The sequence below is a fragment of the Spea bombifrons genome, chromosome 9 (assembly GCF_027358695.1).
Source record: "Spea bombifrons isolate aSpeBom1 chromosome 9, aSpeBom1.2.pri, whole genome shotgun sequence".
NCBI lineage: Eukaryota > Metazoa > Chordata > Amphibia > Anura > Pelobatidae > Spea > Spea bombifrons.
In genome coordinates, this window is record NC_071095.1 from 39,845,144 (window position 1) to 39,862,315 (window position 17,172).

Sequence of the window (17,172 nt, forward strand, 5' to 3'; positions counted from 1 at the left end):
TGGCATATAGGGAGGTATAAGGCATTTCAGGAGGCAGAGTGGCGTATAGAGGGTTAAAAGGCATTTCAGGGGGCAGAGTGGCATTAAGGGGGTTAAAAAGGCATTTCATAGAGCACTCTGTCTCCAGGAATGCCTTATGCCCCCATTTAACACTCCCTCCCCACACACGCATATACACATACACTGCCCTTACACACACCTGCCCATAAACACTGCCCTTACACACACCTGCCCATAAACACACATATACACATACACTGTCTTTACACACACATATACACATACACTGCCCTTACACACACACACACACACATATACACGTACTATGCCCTTACACACACACATATACACGTACACTGCCCTTACACACACATACACACTGCCCTTACACACATATGCATGTACACTGCTCTTACACACACATATACACTGCCCTTACACACACACATATATACATGTACACTGCCCTTACACACACACACATATACACTGCCCTTACACACCAGCTAACAAATAACTATACTGCTCTTACACACACCAGCCCATACACATACACAATCTTACAAACACATACATACACTGCCCTTACACCCCTTTCTCCCCATCTCTTACCTCTTCCTCGCTTTACTGCTCCCTAATCTACTATAGGGAGATCATGATCAGCTGCAGGCTGCACCTGATGCGAGTATCGCTCTCGCCTCACCCTTCCTCTGCCCCTGCAAAGCGGGACAGAGGAAGGGATAGGTGGGACAGCGGGACAGAGGCCGTAAATCTGGACTGTCCCGCATAACTCAGGAAAGTTGGGGGGCATGCATCAGTCTGTAAATGCTACTGACATTAAAATGGCGTCAGCACATTTATTTATCTAATGCTTTTCCCATCTCCTTTGGGAAGTCTGATTGGCCAGAGTGGAAAAAGTAAGGAAATACTCCCACAGGTTGTTGGACCCGTCAATCACAGACATAACAATCAATGAGGCCATCATCTGATTTTTTGGCTACTTCTACCTATCAGTCATTTATATGTACCCTCCTTTACACAGTCCCTTCCTAATAAACCTCACCAAAGAGCACCAACATGGGTTGTAATGGCACCAAAATGGCATGTAACGGCAGTTCAAATTACTAAACAGGCAAATTTTGTTAAGAATAAAGTTTGTGCGAAGTATGTAATATACTGTATGTTGTCCTATACTTATAGGACAACATACAATATGATACATTATTTTGCTTATTAAATATATTGCATACTATATAACTTACAGCAGTGTGAGTCAAAATGAGCTTTGTGTTTGACATGAGAAATTGGATTTTTTTTGAACTGAATTATTACTTTGACAAATGTTTTTCCTGCTGATACTGACCAAGAGAAAAAAGAGATTTCATTTGTGGCCACAGATTATGTTCTTTGAGCTTTGCTTGTATTATTACCCCAAGCACTTCTACCTGTGTGAACAGGCAAAACATACCACTACATGTCCTGGCAATTACATATTATACCTTTTTCCTCCTATCACTTTTAAATAAACATTTAATAATGTACTCTGTGCATACTGACTTTATTACTCTGGAAATAAACATCAATATTATTGAGAAACAAGAAAGAATCAAACCACCAGTTTAAAAAAGGATGTATTTTATGGTGCAACAGTCAGAGCCATTGTACATACAATCAAACACATGCTTGATTTCCGTGTTTCAGAAAACATAGTGTCTCTTCTTTCACATACATAAACCATCCAATACAGAAATAATTTCCATGATGTTATTGCACATATCCCTCATATATATAATAAGCATATTTATTGCCATTGTGATTTCTAGATTCTTTAAGTATGAAGCCGTAAGAGCCTCTAGCATCCGTATATAACTTGCTGCAGCTCTGGAAGTCTCTTTTGCTGTAATGATGCGATATACTCACACACGTCACACCAGATTATTCTATGGAGACAGTAAAAAAAACTAACTGAACAGCATTTCTGCTTAACTTTGAGCAAGAGTGGCCCATAGACGGATGTCTTCTATCCATTAGATGCCACAAGGTATAGCTAGAAACTAAGCCTCAATACAACAGCACCATAAACCCAAAAATAAAGACTTATTAACAACCAAGATCTCAAAACACAGTGCTAATTAAGTGAGATGGGACCCGAAATTCAATCCAATGTAGTTTATTCTGGTTCTGTGTAAAGTGTAGTTATTGAGATCCATGAGAAACACAGATGAGTTGTTAACTTCTAAGAACACTAAACACTGCATTTGTAAACAGCTCACACCAGTACTATGTATTGGACCTGACCTACTGCAGTAATATAATTCAAGGTAAAATTTTGTTTTTCCATGTGAAATCAATGCGTGAATCAATGAGTTACTATGCACTCATTTTAAGCTGCATTTTTCATTTTTTTTAGCCAGGATACACAGCCTGTTTTTGAAAAACTAACTAAAACCAAACCCTTTTGCATGGCTATAGCTATAAGCAAAATGCTACTGATAGCAGACACATAAATACTGGATTTTTTTTTGCATGGAAGATTTACATATCAGCTTTGGGGCCTCATATGGTTATTGTACTGGGTAAAACTAACCAGCGTTCAACATCTGGATTACCTTTTAGAAAGAGTCCCCAAGAGTTTTTGATTAAAACAAGTTCAAGTGAGAACCAGCAAACCTTAATTTCTTAGTTTATGATAGGCATATCAGACTGATGGCAACTATAAGGGGAGTCTGGACTCAAAACTAGTAAAATTATAATCCAGAAGTGAGCCCCTTTACTATGCTTAGAGATGTACCAGCTGCACCTAGCCGATGATGACAAAAGTTACATGTACAGTTCCTTTTGTCCAGAGGAGCTTGTAGTTGTTGAATGCTCTTATGGTTCAGACCAGTCTGGTATAATGACATTTCTTTCTGACATAGCAAAAACTTGACTCATATGGGGAGTTGCCAAAGGGCAAGCCTTTGACTAGTGGCTGTCAAGTCTCATAACCGGCTTCAACTTAATCCTTTTCTAATTTCCTAATGAAGAGGAAATGCAAGACAAATGAAACTCAAGTCATGGAGATGTGATCCTGGATTACTGTGTTGATGCAGTGTTACAAAAATAATGATAAAGAAGTTGTAGCTGTTTTATATAGAACAGACATGAGATTAGCATTTAATGACATTATGATTTAGCACCTATTCATATGATATTTTTCATACTGACAGATGTTGCAGTAAGAGGTATTTATTTGCCCCTTTGCTGTAAGACAGTTTGAAGCCTAGCATCCTACATAACATGGATAAAAGTAATCAGGGCTGTATTTCAAATGATTTTCCATTTTAATGTACACTTCTTGAAAATGCTAACAGTTAAAAGTGTTTTCAGTATTATTTACTCCCGATTACGACTCTTCCCTATACCTTGCAGAAGCACTATGTTCATATCATAGAATATTTTTCCTATAAATGTTTATGCATCTACATCTTTAACTATTGGAACAATATACTTAAGAAAACCTCTGTTACAGCATTGATACGATCGTGCGAATGGGCCAAGAACGATTTGGACCTTTGTTTCGGGGCCCATTTGTTTTCAGCTAACGAATTACGTTCTCTGCCCATTCGGTTCAGCTGAAAGGCGGTGGCATTTTTAAATTGGGAATGAAATTTGTTGCCCACATTCATTTCTTTGCCAAAATTCTGTAAATTTGTAATTCATACGAATGCACAAGTCTAATAATAATCACTCTACAAATGTAAAAAATATATATTTTCAGTTTCTTCATAGTGTATGTCTTTAAGGTTCTAGCATTTTACGGCTGAGCCAAAATGAAAGCAATGAAAATTACTGCAAAAGAACAATTTATAATATTATGAAATCTCATATCCATATTGATCTGAAGATTATTTACAGCAATAAAGGCTGTGCTTTAAGTTAAGCGAAATAACGTTAATAATAATCATCACTATGGTATTATTGTATTTGATCTCCGACCATTTACTTTCGTTAATGGCAGTTTCCATCAAAGAGGTTTTTATTGAGTATCGTGTACTTTCTGTATTAATCTGCACATAAAGTTCTAATATTCTGAACACGACCTGAACAAATGAGCCAAATGAAGAATAATAGGAAAACTATAGATAAAAACATACTTTTCTATCTAACTGTCCTTATGTTGAAAGAAAAACAGTGTTGCCCTATAGACTTACCCCTCAAGATTAGGTTGCATGCTGCCGTAGCACAGAAGTGTTACACACAAACACTACATGGGACGTTTAAATCTTCATATTTGTAGGTATCACCAACAAGTTGCTATGAGGTTTAATGAGCCTTATAATTAAATATGTGCCTGGTAGAGATAATTATTGTGAAGAACGGGAAACCATGCAGTTACTAGATCAACAGCCAGCCTTTCTGTAGGTGCAGTAATCAGGGAGACGTGGAAAGTACCTTGAGGTCATAACAAGAAATTATATATATGAGGTATGCACAGTACTGCAAATTATAAATACCATCCTGTAACAAAAATCATAATCTTTATAGTAACTCTATCAGTTTTTTGTTGAACTGAGGCTCTCCGCATCTGTATCCAGCCTCTGATAATACTAAAATCTACAGACAACTAGCTTGGAACATTTCTACACGAGTAATCAGACTATATATGATTGGAAGCTGAAATCAAAATCAAAATAGCTACAGATTTACCACCAATGATGTACTAAAGGCCAGTTTAACCCCATAATGACAAAACCCGTGTCAGAATGTATTGTTTTCAATGGGTTTAGGGACCGCCCATTGTCCTTAAGGGGTTAAATTGCCCCACTGATTATATAAAGAACCCTTAGTTTTCATCTGCACCAGACACTGACTACATTTTGCATTGCTCAATATAAATAATAATTCCATCCAAAAAGCTTTACATATTTATCTATTGTCATTATTTGATTTATTAACATATGGATGTACACTGCAGTATATTACATGTCACAGTTACATCCACTTGTCCTAGATTATATTGATTTATTACATTCTCTTTTCATTTAAATACAATGGAAATATTTAATGTATTAGTTAGGCCCTGGAGATCTTGGCTTACAAGGTATAGTAATTTCGTTAGTTATCTCAACATGCCTCTGGCTTTGTCATCTACAGACATTTCCTGTAGATATGATGTCACACAGTTTAAATGCCAACTTGCTCAACTACTTAGTGGGGTTACAACAAAAAGACATTGTGAATATTGTATCACAAGGATGTCTCCATGCAAGACGAACGATGAATGCATAAGTTCCTGCCTCGACACCCTTCTTGACGATGTACTATAAGCACAGGAAAGAATCGGGCATCATGGTAAGTTGGTGGGTTTTCGTTGATGGCCAACTGGCTAGAAGAAGAACAGCAATGGTCGTCTTGGCAAGCTCTCTCTGCCAAACTACTACTACGACTTCTCCAGAGTCCTGTCCTGTGGGATCCATGTAACTGACAGAGGGAGAAGCGGCTGGTGCTGAGGGAGAGGTGAGAAGGACCCCCACTGCAGCTATGCATGGCGTGACGGGAAAAGATAGAAGAACTGCTGGAGGCTCTGTTGCAGCCTTCACAACCACGCAAAACACCACAGGAAGAGTAGCCATTACATATCGATGAATCGGTGAGGTCCATTAACACTGCTTCAGAGTAACTAGGAATCAACTGTCGGTTAGTACAGATATGCCACTCAAGCTCTGTGCTGTCCAAGGTGCTAACCCTCGGCATCCTGAATCTGTATATGGGTTCATCTGATGCTGCAGGGGCCCTATATTCCAGCCCTAGCAACTTTTCAATATGATAGTGAACATGAGCAGTTCGATATTCAATAAAAACTCTCAGCGGCCAGGACAGCATGAGGAGTGCAGAAGCCCAAAAGGCGTAGTGAGAAACATACCAAGGCAGTCGTTCTAGGTCCACATAAGCAACAACTAATTCCTTGAAGTCAACATTTTTAAGCTGCATCCCTTCCCTTGCTTCCATATAATCATCCAGTCCTTCAATTTCCGTGAAGAAGCGGGCACGCTGGGTAAGGTAGGAGTTCTCCGACTCCAAGTTGGCAAAGCTGAAGCACTTGGTGAACTTCAATTTGGTGGCTGGATGGCGATCCAGATCCAACAAATCTTTGGAGATGTCTTTAATACCACAATGGGAATATTCAAACTCTGCTTCGGCCACATGAGTGTTAACCCTCTCGTGGTAGACCTGAGTGGTTGTGTAGGCATCACCATGACGGTATCGGGTGACTTGCCTAGTACGTCTAACAAAGTGATAACTTATTGCCTTCCACCAAATGCAAGGTGTAGCTTGACGCATACGCTGTATCTGGTCATAAACGCTGCTCACATCAGCCTTATGCTGGAGTTCACTCTTAGCATGGCAGTGCCAACATTCCACCAAGTAGACTACATAAAGCATAGCAAGGAAGGCCAAGGGGATGTACACATATCCATCAGAGCAAGGACTGCCATGGTAGATCATAGATCTCCCTTTTAGAGAGCTATCAAAGCTGAGCTTGGTCACACGGGTTACCTGACACCAGGTCACTGCCCCAAGACAAACAAACATGAGGATGGACAAAAGAAGGCATTTCCAGTGGGACTCCCGGCACATAGATGCACTCAGAGACTGCTTTTCTGGAAGTTGCTGGGAAGGAAGGAAAACAAACAACACAAAAGAATAAAAACAATGCAGACATATTATGAATAATGAACAGAAATAACTGACTGGCCTATTTAATAGAGATACAGCAAGTAATTAGAATTGTATTTATTTATTGGACACAACTGCATGCAAAGCGAATAAAGTACTACACCAGCGGTTACTGCAAAAATATTATCTTATTCGTGAATTTAAATTTCAATTCTTGATTGTGATTGTTTTGGATCAGCTTGTAGTATTTCATACTATTAACCTTTAAAAGCCATATGTAGATTTGTGGTTAAAAGTGTTGTGTTGAGTGGAGGGAGTCTGGCCACACCTGAGCTTGACTTCAGAAAAGAGCAAAGTTATGAATTAAATGGCAATTCATGTTTAGGAATAAACCTAAATAAAGCATATTAATGTAGTTACAGAGTACATTAACATGCATTCTTCTTTAACGTTAGTTCTTTGTTATTGTGGCTGTCAATGACCATAAACTCCCTCTTAAAGTAGTAAAAAGTGGTATATTTGGTATTTATCGCAGCTAAAGATGCTGTACCACTTAGCCATAACATTATGTTATGTACATAAACTTTAGCATAATTTAAGGTAGCCCTTTGAGTCCCATGCAAACAACCTGCGTAAGCAATGAGTGCGCATGTAGAAGCCGAAGCTGTGAAGGTAGCTGCATCCAGAACAACCGCCATTGCTCCAGATTTTAAAATGTAGGTTAATTAAACGTGGTCGCGGCAAAACTTCCTGATGGGCAAGTGGGCCATTTTATTCTTACACTAATGAAATCCTCTGCAATTAGAAGAGGACTAATTCGCTACCACTGGCTGATCTTTGTGTGAAACTCGCACCTTACCATATAATAACAATATATAGATGATTACACATCTCACACACACATGCTGTGATATGCTGAGTCACAGCCATATGGAACAAAAACAGTATACATGCATGGTGGGCCCCTAAACACAGTTTACAGGGGGCTGCGTTCTGTGTTACTCTTTTGGCCATGCATTGCATCAGGCTGCAGATGTATCTATACCACCGAAAGCATAGTTATCTCTTCTTACGGTTCATTTACAGAGCAACAACAGAATCTGCAAAAGCCTTTGCAACAGGGCTTACATAGATAATGATATGGTAATGTATTTAAACAATTGAGACAGAAGATGCAATGAGTCTTGATTGCTTGAACTAACGCCCCAGAAGCTAAGGGTGCTCTGATGTGACATACCACTCTAGGGCTCACAGTCAGTGATGGCACAGACTGATACATGGGAACAGGAGAAGAGCACTGGATACCATGCACCCTGCAGCACACCATTATCACTGTCCATTTAAACCACATACATACTATAGAACTAAGCAAACATTTAAACAAAGGCCATTAACTAATATCGTGGTTATAAAGACTAAATGTGTAATGTCACTATGTGTCTGGCCATAGTATTAGGATAATTATAATACAATATGGCATGATCAATTAAAAAACACCCACTTCACTGAAAGAAACACCTTTCTTTCCTATGTCTTTTAGCAACATCAATATTTGGACATTAGACTTGTAGACTAGGAAAGAAGATGATGAGAGTTGGAGTCAAAACAACTTTCGGATGACCACATACACACATTAAAGCGAATATGTGGCAGTGTTTCGCTGGAGTTATTTTATAAGGGTCAAGAATAGGAAAATAATTTAAAATCTCACAGCAGCATCCTCCAGGGCAAAACTGATGAAGATGAATGCATTGCTGAGTAATGATCTACACAGCGATAGTCACTTAGTAATACAATGCTGGATATATATAATATATACCCTACAGAGAAAGGTAATGTACTGCACATGAGTGATCAGTTTAGGATCAATAGGTCAGCCTGCGAGAAGTGGCTTCTCATTATGTACCGGAGAAGAGATTCTGGGAGACCCATTGGCCTCTGCAGCAACGCTTTCTCTGCAGCCAGTCTTTGCTGACGGATATAAATATTGTGTTTCTGCAGGTGTCAGCAGACTTGTTTCTTAAGGACATCAAGGGAGATCCCTGGTTATGCGAAGGATTTCTGATTATCGTGGCCACAAAGAATAAACAGACATGACCGCCTAACACAATGCACTATTTAACAGGATGTTAAGATCAGTTACCAAGCTGAGGGCCACAGATCACTGTAGGGATTTAAAACAATAAAGACTTCATGGGCTTTGCTGTAATGTGTTGATTTGTCCTCATCTCAGTGCTGCGTGATTATCTACACTATATCTACACCATATTCTATACCATATCTACTATATATATCTACACTGTATTCTATACTATATCTATATCTACACCGTATTCTATACCATATCTACTATATCTATACCACATTCCTGAGGTTACTTGTAGTGTTCACAAACATTAAGTGATAGCGTTAAAACATCTTCAGGAAATCTTACAATGGGTCATCAAATAAAGTAGTTACCTTTACGGACACTGGACTTTAACCCAATCTTTGCTGGTTCCCTGTGTGCCAGCATCAATCAGTTTAGCTTCGACATTTGCAGATGCTTTGTTCTGTGCCTGACAAAATGTGAGGACAGGCTGTATTTTGCCAGTGGAATCTACAGATGGGCTTTTTTTGCTTTATTTCCATTCCCAGGCTAAATTGGCTACGTGTGATAGTAATTGTAGTGTAACTAAAGCAGGAGGATACGGATAGCTAAAAAGCCCAATGTAGTTTCACAGGTTCTGTAACCTTAACCACATGAAGGGTACAAAGCAGGAAACACACATGCACTCTACAGATGGTGGTAGGGGCAAATACAGCCTCCCAGCAGAAGTGGTAGGGGCAAATACAGTGAGGGATAGAGGTAAAGCCATCATGAATCTAAGACAAGACCAAGGACTGATTAAGGTCTCAGTCTATGCGGCAGGAAAAAAGTAAATGATAATGGTTAATGATAATGGTTCTTATCTGCTGATAAATTCTATGTTGCTATCTTTCAATGTAATTTCATTTAAACCGAGCTTATCACCTTTAGTTGCATTTGGGCAGATGTGACACAGAAAGTGAAACTGTCACTCGATTAGAGTCTGTGAATGTGTGTTAAACCATCGAGGCATCGTTATACACAGTTGGCAGGAGTGTGTCTAAACCACGGCATTGCCCTGTTGTGTTTTTCCTTTGTACAATGTTGCACCTTGCATTAGCACTATATAAATAAGCACATGTAGACAGAAGTATGTTTGATTTTATACAGCACAATTTATTTTCTGCTATGGCACATGGCTAATGCCTTTGCAAATAAAAGAATAGATCAGGCTTAAAATGTTCCGTCCCAGGAGACTCGATAGTTACTTTACAGTGTATTATATAACTGTCTATACTGCTCTATATGCTGCTCTTCTAGGGAAACACAGCCAATCACTAGAATTCCGAGTCCATCCATTAGGGTTAAAGGACCGTGGACAGCTCCTTTATTCAGCACATACATTTGGTAGGCGATTGAAGAGAATACTGCCCTTCAAACATTGACTAAAATTCCCATTCCCAATAGATCCCATTCCCAATTAGATGTTTCCTGAAAATCCACTTTATCTGCCTTATACATATGGCTACACGTTTGTATATGTTGATTGCTTACTTTTTGTTGTTGCCAAGGCCTTTGGGATGAACTGAACTTTAAAGCCAATTGCCCTTGCATATAACTGTTATTAAAGCTTGTCGATATAAACTGAGAATAAATAAAGAATATTCGTGCTTTCTATTTCATTGGAAATAATGTTGTATTGATAATCTAAACCATCATAGACAAATACCACATTAAAGAGGCATTCCAGTCCTTAAATGTCCTTGCATTTTTTAGTGCATGTTGGGATCTCTTTTGCTTAGACCTCAGTGCCTTTAACTACATGCACATACATGCATGCATGCAGTATTATAGCAGCATTCTTAAACCACACCAAAGAAAAATCTGCACTAAAGTACTTTATGAGTACTTTAATATGCATACTTTTAAATGTATAAAACAATTATTTACCTTAGGTAGAAGCTTCAGTTCCCTGCCTCCTGGTCTGACATTTCTCGCCACTGATTGGCTGCAGTGTCAGAAAACACTTGCATTGAAATGGGAGCGCTTTCCATGCATAAGCAGAGGGGCTCTCGTTAGACACCCCATCTCCCGCAACGTTCACTGACAAGGCAGCAAGCAGGGAAGACCTGAAAGGGCCAAATGCATATGGGGGGTTCTGCAGAATTCCCCATGCATGTCCAAAGGAGAAAAAATGTAAATTTAAAGGGACCACTGAGCGACCATAGACAACTGTATACGATGGCTGTATATGATACCCCTTTAAGTACTGTGCATGGCATGGGCGTGATAGTTCTGTTTCAGTACTTGCATATTGTATGTCCATGAAATCACCTGGAGTTCAAGTACATCAATGTGCAGTAGATTTAAATTGGTTTCAAGTAAGCAGGTGGGACTATTGTGTGTCCTAATATTCCTTATTTATATATCAAAACTGGAGCACTGAATATTGGCCTTTAAAGAAAGTTGAACTGATACATGACAAAATATCAATTATTTATATCAACAATATTGGAGTGCTGCACATTGTGCTTTCATAAAAAGTGGAGCTGTAGTGTGCTGCTGTACATGCACAGACAGCGGAGCTTAAGTACACTACCTGCTTCAGTAGGAATACAAGCAGGAGGGGAGGAATAAGAGAGACTTTTCACTTTTCTAAATGCATTTAAACGGAGTAAAATGCACCAGGGTCCATGTAGAATGGTCTAAATGTATAGATCTGTAGCGATACAGATAACATTTGTAACTGTTAACTGTGTTTTGTTCGACTATACAAAGCACAAATCAATTTCAAAACAAAAATATTATTTTGGTTAGAAGAAATACCAGCTGTTTGGCTGTAGTTGGAATTCTTTAGACAGTTTTTCACCGAAACACATTTTCCAGAAAATGCAGCACTTTTGTAAAACCCATTGGTGCTAAATGTGATTGTAGTAGTACATCAAGTCATTAACAAATAATTAGGTGAAATTACTGGGATTCCGCCTCTTGATAAAGTAGGGGTATTGCGCCGTTGTGTTTCTCTGCACTGTACATGGGGTTTGACAGCCTGCAGATAGACAGGATAAGATAAAAGATTCTGCATTGAACACATCCTCCTGCCTGCGAGCTGGGAGCCTTTCTGTGTATCTTGCTGCTCAGTAGTATTCCCTGGGTGTCTACCTTATCTCGCAGCAGCACATTGGTGTTTGAGATCTCATATCTGCGGGGCAGTGAGCACAGAGGCAACAAGGCACAGCAATGCAGATTGTTTGCCTCTGATTTGGATGCTTTGCTACAAATGACTTGACTCGCTGTATGGAAAGGACTGTCAATGCAGATGTTTATTGCCCACTGTGATAATCTACAAAACATTTGACGTAATTGTTCCAAGTGTTGTAAACAACAAATGTATATGCAGAACCGGAACGCATGCACACACCATATACTATAAATCTAGTGATATATGTACATTGATGTAATAAGGTATGGGAGATAGACATCATATATAAATAGTGCACAGCATGCATTATAATAACTAGCAAACATAAAGTTATAGTTTAGGCTGTGAGAGGTTCCATATAGCACAGGCTGTATGTGCCGAGAGGGTATGGATGACCTTCAGCTCTCACCTGCTCCGTGACATCCACATCTGTAGTACTTGGGTTTGCACCTGGGGTCTCTGCAGGGGTCTCAGCAGCTGCTTCACTTTCTACTTCAGCAGACATTCTTTGCCATTCTATTTGTCCAGGTCACCCGGCTGTTGGTGTGTGCCTGAAAGTCCTTGTTCTCCAGGAGATGAAGCATTACTTGGAACAGGGATCTCTCAGCCAATGCTGCAGACTGCACCCCATACCTACTAGCTCAGACCATCAGTCCCACAGATAAAGCAGGTTCTCCACATCTTCTCCACTCCCTGACTCTCCCCCTCCTGCAGTCCACATGCAGAGAGAAGGGGAGAAAAGGCACAACCCCTTCCATTACACAGCCTCAATGGGATGCTGTAAGGGGTCACCTTATCTGCAGGAGCAGAAAGGGCACTATGTATAAAGTAGCCCGGCAGCCTGCTGTTTACTGCAGGGATGAAGGTAACTTCAATGAAGCACAGAAGCAAGCAAGAGACAGCTAAATGCTAATCACAGGCTGGAAATGTGGCAGTGCAAAGACAGGCTTTCTTATTTTTCCCTCTGATGTCTCAGTTGTGTGAACACCCCCCTTTCTCTCCTCCTCAGCAATAAATCACAGGGCTGGAGGTATTATACACACACCACACACACACGCATACACACAGACACAAACCCACACACACACACTACAGCTACTAGCGTACTTAAAGGGGTATTCCATGTTTACCTACTGGAAAGAAACATGCTGCATTGCCTTACAGACAGTGACCTAATGTAGTTACACCCTCTTGCATAGAAATACACTGCACCGTCAGTCTTCAGAGACTCCGCAAGGAGCACAGAACATTCCTCCTGAGAATATTAGCAGGTGAGGCAGTGTGCGCCTTTAACTGTTTCAGCACCATGGTTAGCAACACTGCAAGGAACTCATCAATTCCGTGAGGCTTCAAGGTTTATCTAGATTAATTCATGTAATCCCCATTATCCTTTCTCCTCTCAGGGAAAGTCTTTGGGCTAGTGGGTGGTAAATAAAGGTGACCATGGATCTCAGGGCCTCCCTGCCTGTACGGTAGCAGTGCCTATGTACCCAATTCTGGTGACAGAAGACAGTATACGACAGACAATATTTAAAATGGGTTAAAACCAACAAAGAGGCCTAATTAGAAATAAGAACAGAGACGTCAAAAAACTGCTCTCTTGCTTTGAAGGTGAGAAGGAGATCACAAGGAAATGCCATTAAGGTTTCACTTGAAAAAATAGAAATGACGTCGCAAATGTAAATGCCCTGCCTCGAAATTAAAAGAGAAAGAAAAAAATGTTTGTTGTCATTTTCTGTTTATTATACATGATGGTTTGCAAACAAAACATTCCCTGTTTCTGGCTGCTCTATTCTTCGAATTTGATTTTCGAGGGAGTGGTAGCACTTATCTTTGTGAACATGATACTCATGTACTTGCTGTGAAGCAATAAGCTGGCTGGGTTTTCTTCGCAATGAGCATGTTAATAATGGCTGTGCATATAGACTTCTATAGATCATATTCACTAAAGCGACGAAAAAGGTTACCAATTATGCAATTCTTTAATGTGAATGAGTTCTTGTGTACAGTTCCCCTGTTATAAAAATATTCAGTATGCGCTGCCTAATAAGATGTTTTATTAATGCATTTACAGCAAACGTACAGGTAAAATGATAGTTTGTCTCTTTAGATCTGCATGTTATCATCTTACATAGAAACTTGCACTGTGCAGGAGAGTTGGCTGGGAGCTAATAACCTCAGCTGAACTGGTGGTGAATCCAGAATGCATCGTACACGGGGTAACCCTCAACGCCATCTAACAATACTTTAGAATTTCACCTGTACACTTCCCAGCAGTATTCATGAAATGTTTAGCATCTGCACTACAACATTTTTATAAAGATATCAATTTCTGGAAATAGGATAAAGCAAATTCAGTTTTGATTACATTTTAGATAAAAAAAAAAATATTGATATCTACTGTCAGTTTGTTCATAAATGTAGATGGAAATACAGGCTCTAGATTTTTAGGGGACATAAATCAAAAGACAATGGAAACAATAATTAGCTTTATAAGAAATCCGCAATACAATTCTTTCTGAGCAGCTACAAATATGAGTAGGATAAAATAAATAAGCCACGCTGCTATTTTTTTTTTTTACTCAGATCTGCGCAAAAGTTAAAATCAAAGATCTGTAAAGAGATATTATAAAACAAAGTCTGCAAGGATTGTTCGCGATCTACAATGTATTAAAATATAAATCCTATTTATTTAAAATATGCAAATTCTGGTAGATACCAACAATAGTCAAGAAAGGGCTGGCAAATGGAAATGGTCCCTGATTTGGAGACAGAGGCCGCTGCCAGAAGCCTTTCCTGCGAGTTTCACTGGCAATTGCATGTATGGCCTGAGTAACCAGGGCTTTAGGCAGCAATTCACCGTTACTGTATACATTCTGTGCTCTTTCTATGCAGGAATGTTGGCATATATGTACTGGACAGGACCAGATTATATACATTGAGCACCGTTGCCCTCGCCACTGTTTGGTAATTTTTATGGGACACTGTATTATGGGAACTTTGGCTGGCCTTCCCCTGACACAAATTTACCATTACGATCTCACATCAAAAGCAAGGCTACTGCAGCTACAATTTGGGCTTCTCGCCTGTAACAGTATCATCTTTACTGCAAATGGTCAGTAAACTTTTGGAGGATCCCCATTGGTATGTGAGCTCTTGAAAGAATGTTGTATCAACTAAACCTTATGCCTCAGATACTAAAACTTCCTAGCTACATTCTTCTGCTTTTTTCTTGTGTGAACCCCACAATCCTCTAGTGCAATTAGGACGCTCAGAACATGTTCTGTTCCATATAAAGTGAACCTGTCTGTAGAATTTATCCAAATGAGCTTTGATATCCTCTCAAAAAAGCTAAACTGCAAATAACATCAATAATGTAATAGCACTTAGGCGAAGATAGTTTTAATGTGATTTTCCTTTTCTGTCTCAGTGAGTCAAAAATGGCAAAAGGGTAAATATCCCTTTGGCACAGTACATGAAAAGTGTTTAACTGCCACATGCATGAACCTGAAGTTGGGATCTGGTGGCCTGTCACATATCTGACACAAGGATTCTTATTATTGCCTTGTGTGGCAAAGTAATGGACTCTGTCTACATAAGTGGCAGATTGGAACGCTCATTATTCCCAGCATGGGGAGGGTTAATTGCTGGAGGTCAGCAAGGTGGAGCCAATTAACCTGCACTCAGGTGGTTAAAAGGGCGGCCGTTAGAGCCATTAGTTGTCTGGGAATAGGGTGAGAGGCAGGCAAGCCAGAGGCCCTCAGACTGTATCAAAAGGATTTGTTTTTGTTTTGGTTTATTTACACTATGAAGTGCATCGCTGTGGACTGTACAAATCTGCAATAAACCACATCTTGTTTTTATTCTGCTGGTGTTCGGAGTTTCTTGTTTTGATCGGGCCATCCTGCTACACTTGCTAATGATTTTTGCCCTTCATCTGTTTTTTTACATGCAGATTACAGAGGTTAGAACTACACTTCATAACATATCTAATCACATCAGATGAATATCTTTATTATAATATACAGCAAAATACGTCAACTTTTGATTTGGAACCTCTTCACTACAGGCTAGGGGTGCTGACAACATTTGGCCCAGGAGGCAAGTAATGCCAAGTGGCCCAGTAAGAAGCAAAGAGCACAGAAAGTATCCAAGAATGTAAATGTTGTCACTGTCACTCTAGCACATCCCCACTCCGGTAAGTCCATGTCTAATTGCAAGCAGGACAGAAAAAAAATGATGTAGTTGTGTCAGGTCCAGGAGGACAACGGTCTCACAGAATTGAGAGGGAAATCTGCTCAATCGACTAGTTACAAGGGAGAGCCCATTTACTCTATGAAAGAGCCTGCTGAGTCAACACAGCCTGCATTGAAATGCAAAGGGGGATACTGCAACATTCCCCAATATGCCTTTGTTCCCCCGTACCCCGACTATATGCCATGCTGGCTTGGTGACTGCTGCAGGGGGTCTGTCCAGATCACGTGCACACGTGTGGAAAGTTCAAAATTTCAAATCAGAATGCTTTCTGACACTGATTGGCTGTGGTGGCAAGAATTATTGGACCACGGAGGAGGAGGGCAGCTGCAGGGCTGCAGCTTCTAAATCTGGTCAATTTATATTTTGGCAAAATGTACCTCACAGGTTTAATATGGCAATTCTTTAAATTCTTCCATTCGTCTAAATAGGATTGCACGTGAGCTATTTGGCTAGTTGGCTTTTCTGCCCCAAGTGCATTTCAGTAAAATATCTATTGTAGGCATGAATAATATTTCCCAGAAAACAGAATCTATCGCTATGAAAGAAACGTGTAAGATTACAGAGTAATCTGTTAAAATGTATTATAGCACCTTAAATATGATCTGTGCTGCTTTAACAAATTTAGCTTAATGCTTTTGATGCAGCAATTTTATGGTATTACTAAAGATTGATTTTCAGTGTTGGAGACTGCCTAGACTTCAAAATGAACTCTTACAAACAGTAAAACAAACTCAGCTTCCTGACTTTTTAAGGGAGAAGTTGAGAAATAATTCCCCTTCTTACAGTCACAAAAAAGAGACATCGTTTTAGCATATAAAGATTTAGATTTTTGTCTAGTAGTCAGAAACCTATATCTGTGGTCTCTTGAGAAAGACTTAGCAAAGTTGAGAAGCTGCCTGTTTTTTTACTAAAATAAGAGCCTCTGTCACTATCCAGCATTGATGATGGCACAGAATCATTTCATGTACACCATTGAACCCACTTG

The 17,172-nt window shown here is 39.6% G+C and overlaps 1 protein-coding gene across 1 annotated transcript; it reads right to left on the reverse strand.

Annotated features, from left to right (window-relative positions):
- Nucleotides 1–4,907: 4,907 nt before the first annotated feature.
- Nucleotides 4,908–12,850, reverse strand: LOC128505347 (transmembrane protein 151B). Its single transcript, XM_053475700.1, has 2 exons — nucleotides 12,340–12,850; nucleotides 4,908–6,654 (listed from the first exon to the last, which is right to left on the reverse strand). Exons 1-2 carry the CDS (start codon nucleotides 12,433–12,435, stop codon nucleotides 5,230–5,232), a joined length of 1,521 nt encoding a protein of 506 aa, XP_053331675.1. The 5' UTR covers nucleotides 12,436–12,850; the 3' UTR covers nucleotides 4,908–5,229.
- Between the last annotated feature and the right edge of the window lie 4,322 nt (nucleotides 12,851–17,172).